The sequence below is a fragment of the Opisthocomus hoazin genome, chromosome 7, assembly GCF_030867145.1.
Source record: "Opisthocomus hoazin isolate bOpiHoa1 chromosome 7, bOpiHoa1.hap1, whole genome shotgun sequence".
Classification (NCBI taxonomy): domain Eukaryota; kingdom Metazoa; phylum Chordata; class Aves; order Opisthocomiformes; family Opisthocomidae; genus Opisthocomus; species Opisthocomus hoazin.
The window spans coordinates 11224770-11239859 of NC_134420.1; the positions used below are offsets into that span (position 1 = coordinate 11224770).

The following is a 15090-nucleotide window of genomic DNA, read 5'->3' on the forward strand; positions in this document are numbered from 1 at the left end:
GATCTGTAAGAAGCACACAATAAGCATTGGCTGTAAAGTTCCAGTCTCTGGAATCTGGTAGTAAACTTGTCAACTTTCTCCACCAGAGGCTAAATCAGAACCCCTACTCGAGGTGAATATACTCATCAGTAGAATACAGATTCATGCTCCCTCCTACGTGCATGTTTTCCCTGGGAAGTCTGGTCCAAGAGTGGCTTAGAATAGCATTTTGCCAGACTCTGAGAAGACCCTATACATGGTGGTTGATCTTTGCAGTGGGGCTGCCCCAAAATATCCACTGTGCAACCAAACTGGCTTCCCACAGTGCACAAAGGAGAACAGATAAACACTCAAAAGTTTGGGCAGAGATTTGCTGTCTCTTCCTCCTCCCAAACTCTCCACTTTTGCTTCAATATACTTGTTGTCTAGAGTTCTACAGTCCTTTCGCCTGACACGGAAGTCAAGCTCTGCCTGTGTTTATAATGATGCTGTAGAGAGTATCTTAGAAAACAGACAAATGTTGTCTTCAGATCTGAATAAGGTTAGGGCTTGGTATCGTCTTATTCCCCTCCTGTGAGGAGTGGAAAGGGCTAAAGTGTCATTTTAAGGATGGTGACACTTCAGTAAACTGAAGTGGCAACTGATGTGGGACTTGACAGTTCTGCTGGGGTACTGTGGAATGAAAGCCACATCCACTAATCGTATTCCTCGACAGGCTGCAGATCACAGAGACTCTGTATAACTATAACCTATAGGGCTGTACAAGCCTAAAAACTGTGTTCGTCATTTAAATTAGGAATCAGGTTTAGGGTGAAGGTTGAGCTAGCAGAGATGTCACCTCACCTAGCTAAACTGTATTATATCCTCCTTTTTCGTCTGCGCCAGGCAGGGACAGGCGGATGCCGGTGCCAGAGGACCATGGGGCTGGACTCGCGGCCTCGGTGCTGGGTACGTGCTGCCACGTAAAACCGGTAACGGTTGTTCCTCAGAGCCCCCGCGTGTGACCACCAGTAGGGCTCCGGCGCGAAGACACCCGCCCCGCCGCCGCCCCTGAGGACAGCTCACTCGCCGCGCCTCTCCCGACTCCCTCCCCGCGGCGGCAGGCGAGCAGCGGCGCTTCCCGCCGGCGGGCGGCGCTCGCTCTCCAGCGCCGCCTCTCCGGCCCTCCGACCGCCAGCCGCCGCGGCGGCGCCCGGCGGGATCGCGGTCTGGCCCCCGCCGGCTGTCCGCGGCGCGGCGCGGCCCCCCGCAGCGGCCCCGGCCCTCGCACAGCCCCGCGCTCGGCCCGCCGTCGGCCGGCCACACCGTAGCAACCGCCGCCTCACCGCGCCGGCCCGCCCCTAGCAACGGCGTCCCCTCACGCCCCGCCTCGCCCCGCCCCGCCCCCTGCCCCGCTAGTCTCGTGAGATCCCGTCGCCGCCGCCGCCTCCTCCTCTACGCGCGGGGCGGCTCTCGCGAGAGGCGGCGGCGTCGGGCCTGGGTGCAGTGGCCGGTGGCGGCGGGAGGCGAAGGCTCGGCCGCGGCGCCGCGCGGGTGAGTGGCGGGCGGAGGCGGCGGGGCGACAGCGGGCCCGGCCCGGCTCGGCCCGGCCCGGCCGGGGTGCGGGGAACGCCGCTCCGCGGAGGCTGCGTGTGGGGGCTGCCGGGCCGCTTGCGGCGGGGTCGGCGGAGGGTGCGGGCGGCGGCTTCTCTCTGCGGCCCGGGTCTCGGCCGCGGCTCCGGGGCTGTCCCCCCTCAGGGTTTGCGGGAGGCCGGCCCGTCTGTGGCTCTGCCGTGCTGCCGGCCCGGGCGAGCGGCGGCGGCCCTTGCCCCTGCAAGGGGCCGGAGCGGGGCTGTGGTCGCCCACGGGCGTTTGCGCTTCAGCCGGCCTCCCGAGGCGCGGCAGCGGTCCGCCGGCCTGGCCTCGCCGCCCCTGTCGCCGGAGCCGGCTCGTATGCTGAAGCTGTTCTGCTTGAAAAGCGTCGTGGAAAGAGCACCTTCGGCAGGTCACTGTGCCTTGTGAACTCGGTTACGTGCGGTGTCACCAGTAGGCTGAGCACTATTGAAATTACTGGTTTCAATCGTAGAATGTTTATTGGTGGAACCTGCAGTTGGCGTGGGGGCTGTACAGGAGCAGTGTTGTCGCTCAGGGCTGTCTGACAGCCATCACGTAATTCCTGAGCATACTCGCTTTGCATAATACCTAAGCGTTGATGTACCTGTTCAGATGATTTCATAATGAGTTCGAGATCTTTATAAAACTTTCTTCCACATAACCGTATTTTATTTACAGAAAATTGAAATTGCTGGTATGATAAATCTGTCATAATACAATTATGTGTTATGGTTGCCTATCGTTGCTTTTTTTCTTTAAATTTACTTCTGTTTCTAGCTATGGCTTCCGTGTCTTTTCCATTTTATCTCAGATCCCATCAGACATGCCACTTTAGAACTCTTTTCTTTCAGATTTTGTATCCAGCTCCATCATAGACTTTTTTCAGGTTTGTTTCTGTCATTTGTGTGGTTTCTTTGTCCAAAGTAGTGGTTGAGCATTGCACCTTTTTGTTCTTTGTTGTTTGCTGCCTCCTGCAAATCCGAGTACATGCTTAAAACGTGGCTTCTTGGTAGTCTTTTGACTGTCATCTCCCGTTCTCCTTATTCGTGTTTGCTTTTTTCCTTCATGAATCATCTTCAGTGATTTATTTAAAGAGTACTTATCTCTGTTGTTGCTTCAGCTTTGGTGCTCCTTTCCCTGGAAGACCCTCTCTTTCTCTGTTGAATTTGCTGTTGAATTAGCTGATCCAGAAATACAATTCAAATTACCAACTTCACTCTATTCACAGTTCCTAACCTGATAGTTCACGCTTGTTTTCTTTTATCTGAATTAAAAATCTGTCTCTGCATCGTGTTGTGTAGATTACCTTGAATCGATATAACTTGAACTGTACAGTGCAGTCAAAAGTAACTGGCTATTTGTTTATCTTTTTTTAACCATTTCTCTGTAGTTAAGGAAGACTGTTCCACTGTATTTGTTTTGCAGGTCTGTCAGTGGGGATTTGACTTTGACTAGGTCTCTTTCTGGCAAAACATCACAGATAATTTTTTTTTTTTCTGTTAAGACACACAAATCTCCTGCCAAAAGCCTTTGCATATTACCTCTCGATTTGTCCCGTTTCTGTCTCAAAAACTCATTATAGTGTATTATATCCTGCCAGTGGTTATCATTGCCGTCTACTGATGATGGTGTTTGAGACTGTTCTTTCGAGTTTTTTCAGCACGTTTGTATTTGTGCATTTGCCCAGTGTGTTAATGCCAGGGAAACTGGGATTTAAGAAAGGCAACAAGTTAAAGCAGCACTCCTATCACATGTTGAACTCCTTCTTGAGGCCCAGTTTTCCTTTTAGGCACCATTGCATTTGAAAATGGTAAATAGCTGTGCTGTGTATGACGCTGCTTATGAAATTAGGCACAAATGTCATCACCACTGTTTTTTCTGTCACTTTGTTATGAACTATATGCTTTCATAGACTGCATGCTTGAGACTGGGGGTCTTTTGTCCTGTATGCATACACAAAAGTCAAAATCTCATTATGTGCTAATTTCTTTCAGCACAGCTTTCATTTAGCAGTGTTGCTTAAATCTTGGCCCGGTGCTGTTGCTTGTCAATAAAAGTATGTATCTTTTAAAAATATGCATAAAATCAAAAGATAGCGTACAATTCCTTTAACACGTAAAAAAATTATTTGGGATTTTTTTGCTCACTGAGGTGTATTGTTACTGCTGGGTACAACCATGGATATAGACTTTGCTTGTTTCTGCAAGAAATCTCCCTGATGCTCTGTTTCGTGCTATTCATCTTGTCACTTATGGTGAGTGTTCTGAAGCCCTTTTTCTGCCTTCCGTTTTATACTGGTGGCTAGTAGTAACAGAAAGAAGTTAGATTCTGCTCCTTTCTCCTGTGGTGGTAACCATGATTCCGCTTTTCTGTGGGAGAAGTTGCTCTGTCTACTGAGCTTTTTACAGGTAGACCTAGGCTGATTTTACACAGTGAATCCTAATACAGAGGGGGAGTTGGGAATCATCTGCCTCTTGCTTTTTAGGCTTCTGATATCAGATAAGTGTGTTATCATTATGTTCCTTTTAGGAATTACACAGTTAAAAGATTGCAAGATAGTCGCTGGATATCTGTTGCTCATGGTGCTATAGAAGTAGGAGTATCATCAGCTTTATGTGACTGTTCAATTTTTTTTTTTTACCCCTTACTCATTAAGAGAAGCTTCAATCTTGACCCACTGTGTTAATGTTGAGACTGTATTGCAAGGGATGTTTCTCAGCTATGCTTTAATCGGCGTCAGTTTGATAACATTTCAGTAATAATAATTCATAAAGCTACTTTATGTGGCTGAATTGTGGCTGATGTCTGCAATAGTTTGTAAGAAACTCACTTGGCAGGTATGGATTTCCATGATACATGGTGTTTGCGTTATGAGCATGTGTACTTTGAACTGTGTTTCTTAGTTGGGATGTAGTGTCACTGTGCTTGCATTCTCAGTAAATCTTACTTGTAAGTTAGTTTTTTTTGTTGCTGCTTTTGTGCTTTGACTAGAGGCAGTGAACAGTAGACTGTCACCCCTTACAGAAGTCTAAATAATCTGAATCTTGGAGTTTCTCTGCTGCAACTAATGCAGGTTTTGTCCTAGCTGGTTATTTGTCTATTGGATCTTTCTGATTATCCTGGTTCACCTTTACAGTGTACTTCACTGATGGAGCAGGTTAGAGCAGATGAGCTCCTGAAACGTGTCCTACTTTAGGAAATGCTTCTAATCAAGGCTTAAAGTTGAATAGCTGCCTGAAGTATGATGTGTTAGTTACCTGAATGTTGTCTTCTGTACTGACAGCTGGAGCAGTCAGTTCTTTGTTCAACCTGATGAGCTGGTGACCAGAAGATGACACGTTCTACCTCTGCCTCAAAACTTCAGGCTGTTTTAATCATCTTTTTTTACTACGACACCCAGAGCTTTGCAGCCATACAAGTATTCTCAATAAATACAGTGTAGCTGGCCGGCTTGAAACCTATTGATATTGGTTGAGATTAGCTTTACTTCTTTACTGAAAGATAACATGCATGCACACCCCCTAGTATCTTGAACAGTCCAAGTCCTGCATCTCACAAAAGTGTATGTCCACTTCTGACCAGCATCTGATGTTGTCTAAATCTTGCTTCATCTGCTGTGCATCTTTGTATTTTGTCGTGGCACAGAACTGAATATGCTTTAAGTATTATTTAACATAATCTGTCTACAGCTATCACAAGTTAGTGTATGATATATCCTTTCATGAGCTCTTCAAGTAGTGGTGTGAACACATTAATTACTGTATTTTGCAATGCCTGGGGTGGCTCCACCACATGGACTATTAGCTTCCCAAACCCACTAGGTGTCTGTCTTTACAGTTCCCTTGTATTTCAGTAGTCTACAACTTTAATAAATTAGTGATGATTCTGGCTTCAGGTTGGTGTTAGCAAATCTGAAATATTCTAGCTATCTGTGTTGAAAGCTTTGAAAATTAAAGTCTGCTTCCTGGTTTCCTATTGTACGCGATTATTCCCTGTCTGAATTTTCTGGAGCACTAGTTTTCAAAAATCGGATAAGAAATCATTCTTTACACCTGGAGAATTGTTTATTAGCTAATTAGAATGGCAATCAGTTTTGCGATTATGACAGAGATTTGATCTACAGAGGATATTTGGATTTTATTTTTCCTTCATTTCATGTGCTCCCAGTGCCTTTTTGTCTTTACCAGCATTTCAGATGCAGTTCCTTGATTTCATAGGAGGCATTAAATACTATTTGGGACCATATACCCTTGCACTTTTTTGTTTTATGTGCAAGGCCAGAATGTTCTGTGAAGAACACTTTCTTTATTGTCCACAGTGTGAATTCATAAAAAGAAAAAAAATTAACTGCACTTGAAACATACTCTTTTCTATTGCAGAAAAAAGTGGTTTTGCAGAACTGTTTAAAAATTAGTCAGGAAGAGGTTTTTCGTCATTTACAGAATTCATACAGCATCTGCTAATTGAAAGTGTCTATTTTCGGTAGAGAAAAGCATCAAAAAATATTCCTTATTTAGGGTCTTAAAGGTTTGTTAAAACCTGAAATAAAACTGATGGATGCATTCATTTATAATCCACACAAGTGCTACCAACAATGGTCAATAATAATAATAAAAAAAATGGCTGTTGCAGCAAATTATTTCTTAGAGAAGTGTTATTTGTTAAGGTCCTGCTGAAGGGAGGATGGAGGGGTGAGTGTTTCGTGTTTACAAGTTCATAGAGTGACGTGCTTGGAACTGTATTAGAAGTTTCACAAGATGTGGCTTTGGACACTTTGTCGTCTCTTCATAACTGTGCTCTATTTCTGACTTGTGTGCCTGTCTGGTACTTCATCAATGACACTGCTGGCATTCCTCGTTTGCTTTAACCTGGGAAAAGGGAATACTGTTGTTGTTCATGAGGAGCAGTCCTGATTGTTTCTGTCCTTCTGTGTCATCTATTGTTTGTGATGCCTTAAAGCATTTAGCTGCATAGCAAAGCAGATTGAGGAACTTACCCTACTTAAAACAATCTTTTTCTATGAAGTGAATGTGAACCTGTTGAATGTATCACTTTCATTAAATGAAAGATGGGGAGAAGGCACAGAGTGTGCGACAATTGAAGAAAGTTACTTTGAATTGTCCTTTCAGCTGCAGTTCTCGTAAAACCAGCTGCTTTTACGTGTCTTTCCGGTGTGAAAGCTAAATTCAAATACTGATGTTCTACTTGAGTGGAATGAATAAGAACTAGCTGCTAGATGACAACCTGTTTCTGATAATGTACCTGCTTTGGCCCATGCGTGAGAGGCTGAGGTGTTCATAAGTCTTTTAGATGGTTTTAAAGGGAAGAGAGAATTTGTGGAAGCAAACAAAAACTTGGGAAGAAACATATGGTGCTAAGTGAGCCCGTCACTGTGGTGCTTCAGCGAATACGGGAGTCGAAGCAGGACCCTATGGTAGTCAGTAGCTGGGAGTGATTGCAGAACGGGAGCTGTGGTGTTCCTCTGGGGGATTGGTAGTCTTCACTTTTTGTTCTAAACCTTGTTGTTGCCACAAGGAGTAAGACTTGCTGTGTGTCTTGCTGGAGTGACTCTAATGAACACAATTTGTTTCAATTCAGGATAAAAGGTGTCTTTATTTTTGTGTTGCTTGCATATGAAAATTGTACACCATATTGCACCTAAGTTCTGAATGACTGCTGCTGAAGTAACTTATGACTGCAATTATGAACGAGCCTTCCTTCGGCTTGTCTCCTTAATAATACTTTCTCTGTTCTGAAATAGGTTGTGGGTTTCTCCTTGTTAAGCATCTAAACACACCTGATAAATGTGTATAAATGCTATAAGCTTCTAAATTTGTGTAGTATCATCACACAATGACCATGCTTTGATAACCTGAATTTCCAGGTAATACACAATGAAATACTTATTGGGACTTTTTGCTTTTTTTGCATGAGAAAGTTGAGTATTTCCTGTAATTTTAAATAAAATGTTTTTTCCTTTCCTGACTCTATATGGACATCTGACCATGCTAGTCTGCCAGTCAAAGTGTGTTTAATTATAGAAACGGGAACAGGAAAAAAATCAAGGCCTGTGGTGGAGATTGTATACTTGGTGTAAAATCTGTTTCCTTTGTTAGAACTCAACATGAAGGAAAAACTCATATGCAACCAACATTTTAAAGAAGCTTGTCCGCTACCAGTCCCCTGTAATAACAAATATTTGGTCCAAATTTGGCTCAGAGAATGTAGACTTGTCAGAAGAGCTTTTGTATTTTCCATGACTAGAGGGACTTTTTATTTGAGAAGCTACCTTGTTTTAAAGAAGTCTCAATTCCTTTGGCACTTGCTTCCAAAATAGATAAGTTTCATTGAATGTAATAGAAAAATAATAAGGGTGTGGGAGAGGGAGGGAGATACCGTGTTTCTAACAGTTTAAAATTTTAGAGAAACATAGTAGGCTTATCTTTCCATTACTTAGTAAGCTTATCTATCTGTAATTCGATTTTTTTTTCCAGATGCTGTGCAATCATCAGCTGTTCACTTGTGGCTACTTTTTGATTTTTGTAACCAGGTCATTCTGAACTATACAACTGTCTTGACACAGGTGTCACTTATAGGTATGACTTCAACACCAGTCATTTAAGATTGGCTATCTTTATTGACAGTCACAAGGCTATTTTATCTATAAATGGATTTTAGTGGGAGTTGAACATAATATTGGATCCCAGTCAGGGAAGAGTAGGCTTATAATGTCTATTTTTCTATTAAATTTCTGTGACTTTTCTGCAAAAGTCAATGAAACTGGACTATAATGAGTGTTTCTAAGCATTGCTGTTGATTCCATTTTGGAGCGAGGACTCGGGTATAACTGTTAATCTTAATTCTGTTTTCCTCTTGAACAGCCATTCAAGTTGTAGACCTGCTGGTGTCTCTTCTACAGTTGGGATCTTTCTTTGGATTAACTTTATACGTTTGAAAGAAAATTATGATGTGTTTGCCTTGTGTGTTATAACCAGTGACTTTTCTGCTTGGACACAGTGACATTAATTGTGGCAAAACTGAAGTTATCTGCCAATGCTTATAGAACTCCATTTCTTATACCAAAATAATCTTTTTAGTGCAGGTATCAGCAAAATATATAGAAGATTGTTGTAATGCAATTTAGAAGTTGTGCTTCAGTATATACTATTTTATGTAATCTTTGTTCAAACAAAACAAAACCTAACAACACTAAATTCTGCATGTCTTTTTTTTTTTTTTTTTGCTGTGTGGCATTATTTGAAGGTAAACACTGCTCTCTTAATGTAGGTTGTGAGTGCTGCATGTGTACTTTTCAGAGCAGTAGTGTGAGGAAGCTGGCAGTGGAATGGCAGGACGGCCTCATCCTTATGACAGTAACTCCAGTGATCCAGAGAATTGGGATCGGAAATTGCATAATAGACCTCGTAAACTTTGTAAACATTCAAGGTAGGTGCTATGTACCATCTATTGCATCTCAAAAATTACAATGAAAGTCCATTCTAAAGGCTACTGTATCTGGTTGTGGCAAGTCCTGTCATAAATTTTGTATTCTTTTAAGAAGGAGTGCTTCTTAATTCTTCTAAAAGATATTTTCTAACCGAACTGATTTGTCAGCTTCCCTAATCTGTGCTTAGATCTGTTTTGCTGTGTGTGGGATTCTAGTTTTGTTTTTTGGTTTTTTTTAAATAAATGCCTGGTGTGCGTATCAAGACATGAGTTGAGTGGCTAAATGTATGAATTTTTTTGGGGTGCTTACTAGGAGTTACTTCCTGTTCATCACTTTTTAGTTATTGGTACTCTTTGTAAAGTAGCATACTTAAAATATGTGCAACTTGTTCATGGCTATAACTAATAGTTGTTTGCATGCAAGTATCACGCTCTGTAGCGCTGTCTTTGTAAAGCTGTGTATCAGATCTTGCTTTCACCTGCATCCCTCACTGTAAGAGTGTTTTTTTTTAAATGCTTCTTGATTTGAAGACATTATGAAGTTAATTAGTGTTTTTCCAGTGTATAGTGTTCAAAGACGAACGAAGTAAAGCAGTTAGTCACCTAGCAAATGTATGTGAAGAAGCGTGTTGCTGGAAATATATATAAGCATCCAAATAAGTGTGTATCTTCCAAGTACTTTGCCCTTTTAGAAGTGCTAAATATAACTAAAACATCTCTGTTAGCTAGCTAAAATTGTTAGTGATTTAAGCTTTCCCACTTGCAAGATGATATGAAAAGAGCCGAGAAGCACATTCAATAACAGCAATTTAATTCACACTTTTAGTGCGTAGATTGAGGTAAACTGGACTCAAGTGTTGCCCAAAGTATTTTGTGGGCAATTAATATTGTGGGTTATTTTCCTGTCGTTAAATCTTGGATAATTGTGAGACGTTCAAGAGGGCAGGAAAAAAGAATGCACCAATAATTAAAAGGCTCACAGGAGGACCCATGTAATTATAGGCCTGTCTGTGATGTGAATAATGGAATGGTTAACGCAGAACCGAAGAGGGTGTCTGGTGCTGCTGGTCAGTGTAGGCTTATAGAATATAACTTTGTACAGTTGATGTTTTTATTAAGATGATTGTGTCTGGAAAGTGTTTGATGTGTGCTTCTTATTTAGGATCAAAATGTGGCACAGTATCAGCAAACAAACAATATAGCCATAATGGGGCATTGTATGTGAGCTGAGGACTGTTCGCTGTCAGGTCTCAAAGTGTAACTATAAATGGGTGATTCATTGCCGAGTCCAGTTGATGTAGTTCATCTCTGATCCCGTGCTACCTCCTGTGACTGGCGTGCTACTTCCCATGACTGGTGATCTGGAATAAAACCTAAAACTGATATTGATGCAGATGACCCATGATGGGGAGTGTTAAATAATGAAAAGGACTTGTTAATAGCGTGTAATCTGAGTGGTTTGATAAACTGGGCGCATATAACCATGCCTTCTTCATATGGCTAAATACAAATTAAACATTCACGATCAAAGAATGTGAGCCATTTATTGTGGACTACAGCAACTCATGATCATGAGGATGTAAAGCCCTCATAAAATGCTGAACAGTCAGTGTTTTATGGAAGCTTTTAATGTGTGATAGGGATATTGTATTCAAGCGAGCATCTGATTTCCTCCCCACCCATAATGTAGACCCATCTTGGACAGCTTTGCGAATGAGAATCCAACTAATAGTCTGAGGTTGTAATAGAATAAGGGATAAATTAAGGAGAAATGTTTTGTTACCTTGTTCTTTGAGATACTTGATTACTTCAGAGAATCCAATTATTGGAAAATTGTGTACTTTATTCAAAAGTCTAAACAAAATAATTGGATTTTGGGTGGCTAAATATAGATGTATTACTATCATGTCTGACTTAATTGACATTTTTTTCTCTGGACAAGTGCAAGTCTGTGTGAAAAATCCAGTGTGAGGGGAAAAATGCTTTTGGAGACATAAGTGTTAATGGTATAACTGCTTTGTTAAAAGGTTGGAGTACTGCAGTCTTTGTCATGCACTTTCAAAATACCTTGTTGTTGTAAGGAAAAAATGCTTCAGGTTTGATAAGAGTAATGGTGAAACAGGAACTTTTATAATAAATCTCAACAAGGGAGTAATATTTAAGATAGATGCTTAGCTTGTCACTTCTTGTGCTTTGGAGTGTTTAATCCTCCAGCCTTACCATTCTTAAAATAGCTTAGATAATTTTCTAGACTCATAGAAAACATAATCTAGGACTGTGAGCCGTCCTTCTGTGCGTAAGGCTTATGTGGCAGCAAGGATTGCCATGGGACTTGGCTCCCTTCACTATGCTGTCTGCTTGAGGCAAAGGATGTGGCAAAACTGTCTAAGGGTGTGTACATATTAAACAGTTGTGCAGGTTAGCATTGTATATTTTTCTTTCTAGTTTGGCAAGTGTCCAATTTTTGAAACCTCTGACAAGTTGTACTGTTTTCTCTCCTCCTTTCTCTTACGTTTTCTGGGATGGGCAATGTAACAGAAAACTCAGAAGACAGAGATGATACATAGAAGGGATATAATGCAAATGATCCCTGGTAGAAATCTAAAGAGCTTGACAGGATGAAATTACATGGTGTTAAAGCTTACTGTAATGATACAAACAGTCTTGTCCGTTCAAGCTATTACAAAAGTCTTTGAGATGCTTTTTATTTAAGTACCCAAATAAGATGGAAGAAAACTTTCAGGAACCATATGTTGACTAAATGGTGGCTAAGGTTTGAGTAAATGGTCTCTGAATTCATATTTTCATTATTAGCTGTTGCTGTTCTGTATTTTCTATTGAATTTTTCATTGGTTATTAGCTTCCCACATGTAATTTCTGTAGTGCTGTATTTTTTGTTGTTGTTGGAAGATTTTAATTCTAATTCTGTTGTACTAAGTGCTTTCTCTGGAGTTGTGGTGAAAAATACGTGACTTAAATTTGCCCTTTCCTCAAGATCTGTTCTGGATTTAATTTTCTAAGTCTGCTTCTGTTTTAGTCCCATTTCGTAGTTCGTGTTTGTTCATGCTATTTATATAGTATTACCTTCAAAATCCTGCTCGCTCTACTGGGTTAGTGAACAAAATGTGGCTGTGTTGTGATTCTGTTCTCATGACTCTTGAACCTCTTCAATCTTTGAAAAATCTTCAACTTCTTTGAAAAATTTTCCATAGATGACAATTTATTATGCAGATGCTGAATACTGAGAATTTTTTCCCCTAATATTATTTTTGTATGCTGAGAGGGTGCATTCATGGATTGTAAATGGAAGTGCTGCTTGCCTCAGCATTTTGTAAGTACATGAAGCGTCCCCATAAGGGTCCTTTTCTCATCTCTGGAATGATATCAGAGTGTACAGTCTGTTTTCCACTGCAGGATGAGTTTTACTTCTCTTACTGTAAATTGAGTTTCTGCAATTGAATATTTTATAGCGTGGGACAGGCTTACACGATGTATGACATGAAAATAATTAGGCCTGCTTTCACCATGGCTCAGGTCGTAGTCTGTGAATTACTGTGCATCATCTGTTTTAACTTAACTGCAAACATGCCTGATCTTAATTGCAACCTGGTATTGGCAGATCTAGATCTCTTCATCTAGATTTCATTGGCACCAGGATGTAAAGCCCTCAGAAGAAACTGAGATGGGCTGGGAAGAGAATGTTCTTGGAATGTAGAAATGGGCTGCACTCAGTGATGGCTTTTAAAAACATCAGTCTACGAATCTTTTGTAAAGTATCTAAGCTATAGTGAATGGTCTTAAACAGTTTTGCTGTTTGTTTTTTTTCCCTTCCTTTTTGACATCCTGCATTTCTGAAACAGCAGCTTGTGAACACTGAGAAGGAAAAATTAGTGACTTTCTGTGCAAAAACACGCACTAAATCCTCTTGAACTTCTCCAGCACACAAATGACCTTTTCCAAATATAATCAGATATTATTTGTAGTGGACTTCGGCATCACGCAAAACTTGGTTAGACCCTGACTTTTAACTAAGACACAAAACACTTTAGAGGTGAAGTGATTATGTTTAGGATTATTATGCCCTAGAATTTTTATGGACAACTCTTTTCTGCATTGCTATCTGCTACTTTCTGTTCTGGGAGTAGAAACTATAATGGCTAGATACAGGTTCAGTAAGTGTTTGGATGCAGTTCTTTTGAATTTGAGCTTCTGAAGCTGGTTTTTAATAGATGGAGGTACTTTCCAGTTCCAAGGAGGAGAATATGCTTCTGAGTTTCTTAAACTTTGATTTTTGTGCAGCATTCTATTTTGAAAATGGAGTAGGAATTGGTATGTAAATAAATGCAATGAGTATTCTTTCATGGAGGTTGTGTATTTGGGTAGCTTGACGTAAGTCTTAAGGTGTGAAATTATATCTACCTAAAGGTTAATTCCTTGCTGCTTGAAAAATCTTTTTGGCAGCTGAACACTCATGGGATTTTTTTTGTTTGTTTTTTTCCTTCCTGAAATGGAACTGAATTACTAAGAAATATATTATTCATGGTTGAGAGACCCCACTGAAGACCAAAATTATGTTTATATTTAAGAATTTTGGAGCAGGGAAGTGTTCAGAGTTGCTGTGTTTGAGTTGAGGGAAGATCCTGTAGAATTCCCCAAATTAAGCAGAGAGGAGGGCTTCCTTACTGGAGGTTAAGCCGCAAGTTAAGCGTGACTGTTGGACCTGCCTCTATGTATTTTGATGGATGCCTGTCCTGGCCTGAGGGGTAGTTTTGTGGGAATAAGGAGTTAATCCTCCATGGCATGTTCTTTCTTCCTGAAATAAGGGTAAAAGGGAGCAAAACATTCTAATTCTGCTGTGGACAAAAGACTCCATATAGGGAGCCAGTGCTGAAAGAACCTGGGTGCAGTTGCGCATTTTCTTGCTGCTGGGGGACTGTTCATTGGAGGCAAAAGAACACTTGAGAAAGAAGGTTCTTCCAGCATACGTTCCATACAGTTTACTATAGCCATGTCTTCCATGGTTTATTTTGAAGGGAGGAATGTGCTTACGAGACTGTCATGGTCATTCTGCCCCTGGGGCATGGGGAGGGTGGTTGTGTGAACCCTCGCAAGACCCTGAAAACAGGAGAGAATTCACTAGCTCATGTAATTGAAGTTGTGTGAGCAGAAATTTTTCCATCCATGTCTAGAGCTGACTGTTCAGTCTAGAATGCCAATGCTCTCCTGCCTTTCTAATCACAAGTCTCTTGTTTTTTGTACTGACTTCTTTATAACAGCAGTCTTTTGCTGAACAATACCCCTTATTCCTTCAGCTTTCATCATATTTCAATTTCCACTGTAATACTTATGGCATCTTGAATTTTTTTTTGTTGTAAGACTTGCTTTCAAACTATTCCTCCAGTGTATAGTGGCTCCTTAAAACAGCCTACAGACATTCTAAACAGAATCATTTAAAAAAAGCTGTAGCATAATGCTTACTTATCCTCCCCCAAAGGAAGAACCTTTAGAAAATTTTGTCCTGACACGTGTATTAATTTGCCTTGTTGCTTTTGGTGCTCAGTGGGCTTGACTTGTTGTCAAGCATTTGATGACCTATTGATGTGAAGAGGCAGTACATCAGGACTTGGTGAACTGATTTCTCATCAGTAAACATAGTGATTAGTATAATTATATACTAATATTTAGATTGTTGTGAAGTGCAGTATATTTTTCATGGCTTAGACTTGCTGGAAAAGCGATGTTTGTAGTTAAAAAATGGAGTGTGTGCTGTCTTGTTCTCAAAAGGCTGTTGTTGTACCTGCTCATGAACTCAGTGAAAGGTGAATTCATTTTAAATATTAATCCAGGCAGACTTTACAGGAACAGATTAACCATCCCCTGAAACTTGCATGGATTTGTATATATTGAATGATCACGAACACAGATGAGAGATGTGACAAGAGAAAGTTAACAATAACCTTTTCAGATGTGGTGCTTGCGTGCTGAAACCCGACAAGCTGGCAGGACTAGAAATAGCTTCGCAGATGGTACTTGGCACGGTACCGAGCAGCTCTCCTCTCGCACGCTCCCCAC

At 41.1% G+C, this 15090-nt stretch overlaps 1 protein-coding gene across 5 annotated transcripts in view; it reads left to right on the plus strand.

Moving 5' to 3' along the window:
* The first annotated feature begins 1401 nt into the window (after nucleotides 1–1401).
* The window catches only part of BTBD10 (BTB domain containing 10), a 30081-nt gene continuing 16392 nt past the window's right edge, over nucleotides 1402–15090 (plus strand). The window contains exons 1-3 of one of the 5 annotated variants that reach the window (XM_075427489.1): nucleotides 1402–1512; nucleotides 8067–8168; nucleotides 8860–9018. In XM_075427489.1, the coding sequence (XP_075283604.1) occupies nucleotides 8918–9018 (101 nt within the window). In that variant the 5' untranslated portion in view covers nucleotides 1402–1512; nucleotides 8067–8168; nucleotides 8860–8917. The remainder of the gene's footprint in view (nucleotides 1513–8066; nucleotides 8169–8859; nucleotides 9019–15090) is intronic. The other 4 variants (XM_075427488.1, XM_075427490.1, XM_075427491.1 and 1 more) reach the window with 4 other exon arrangements.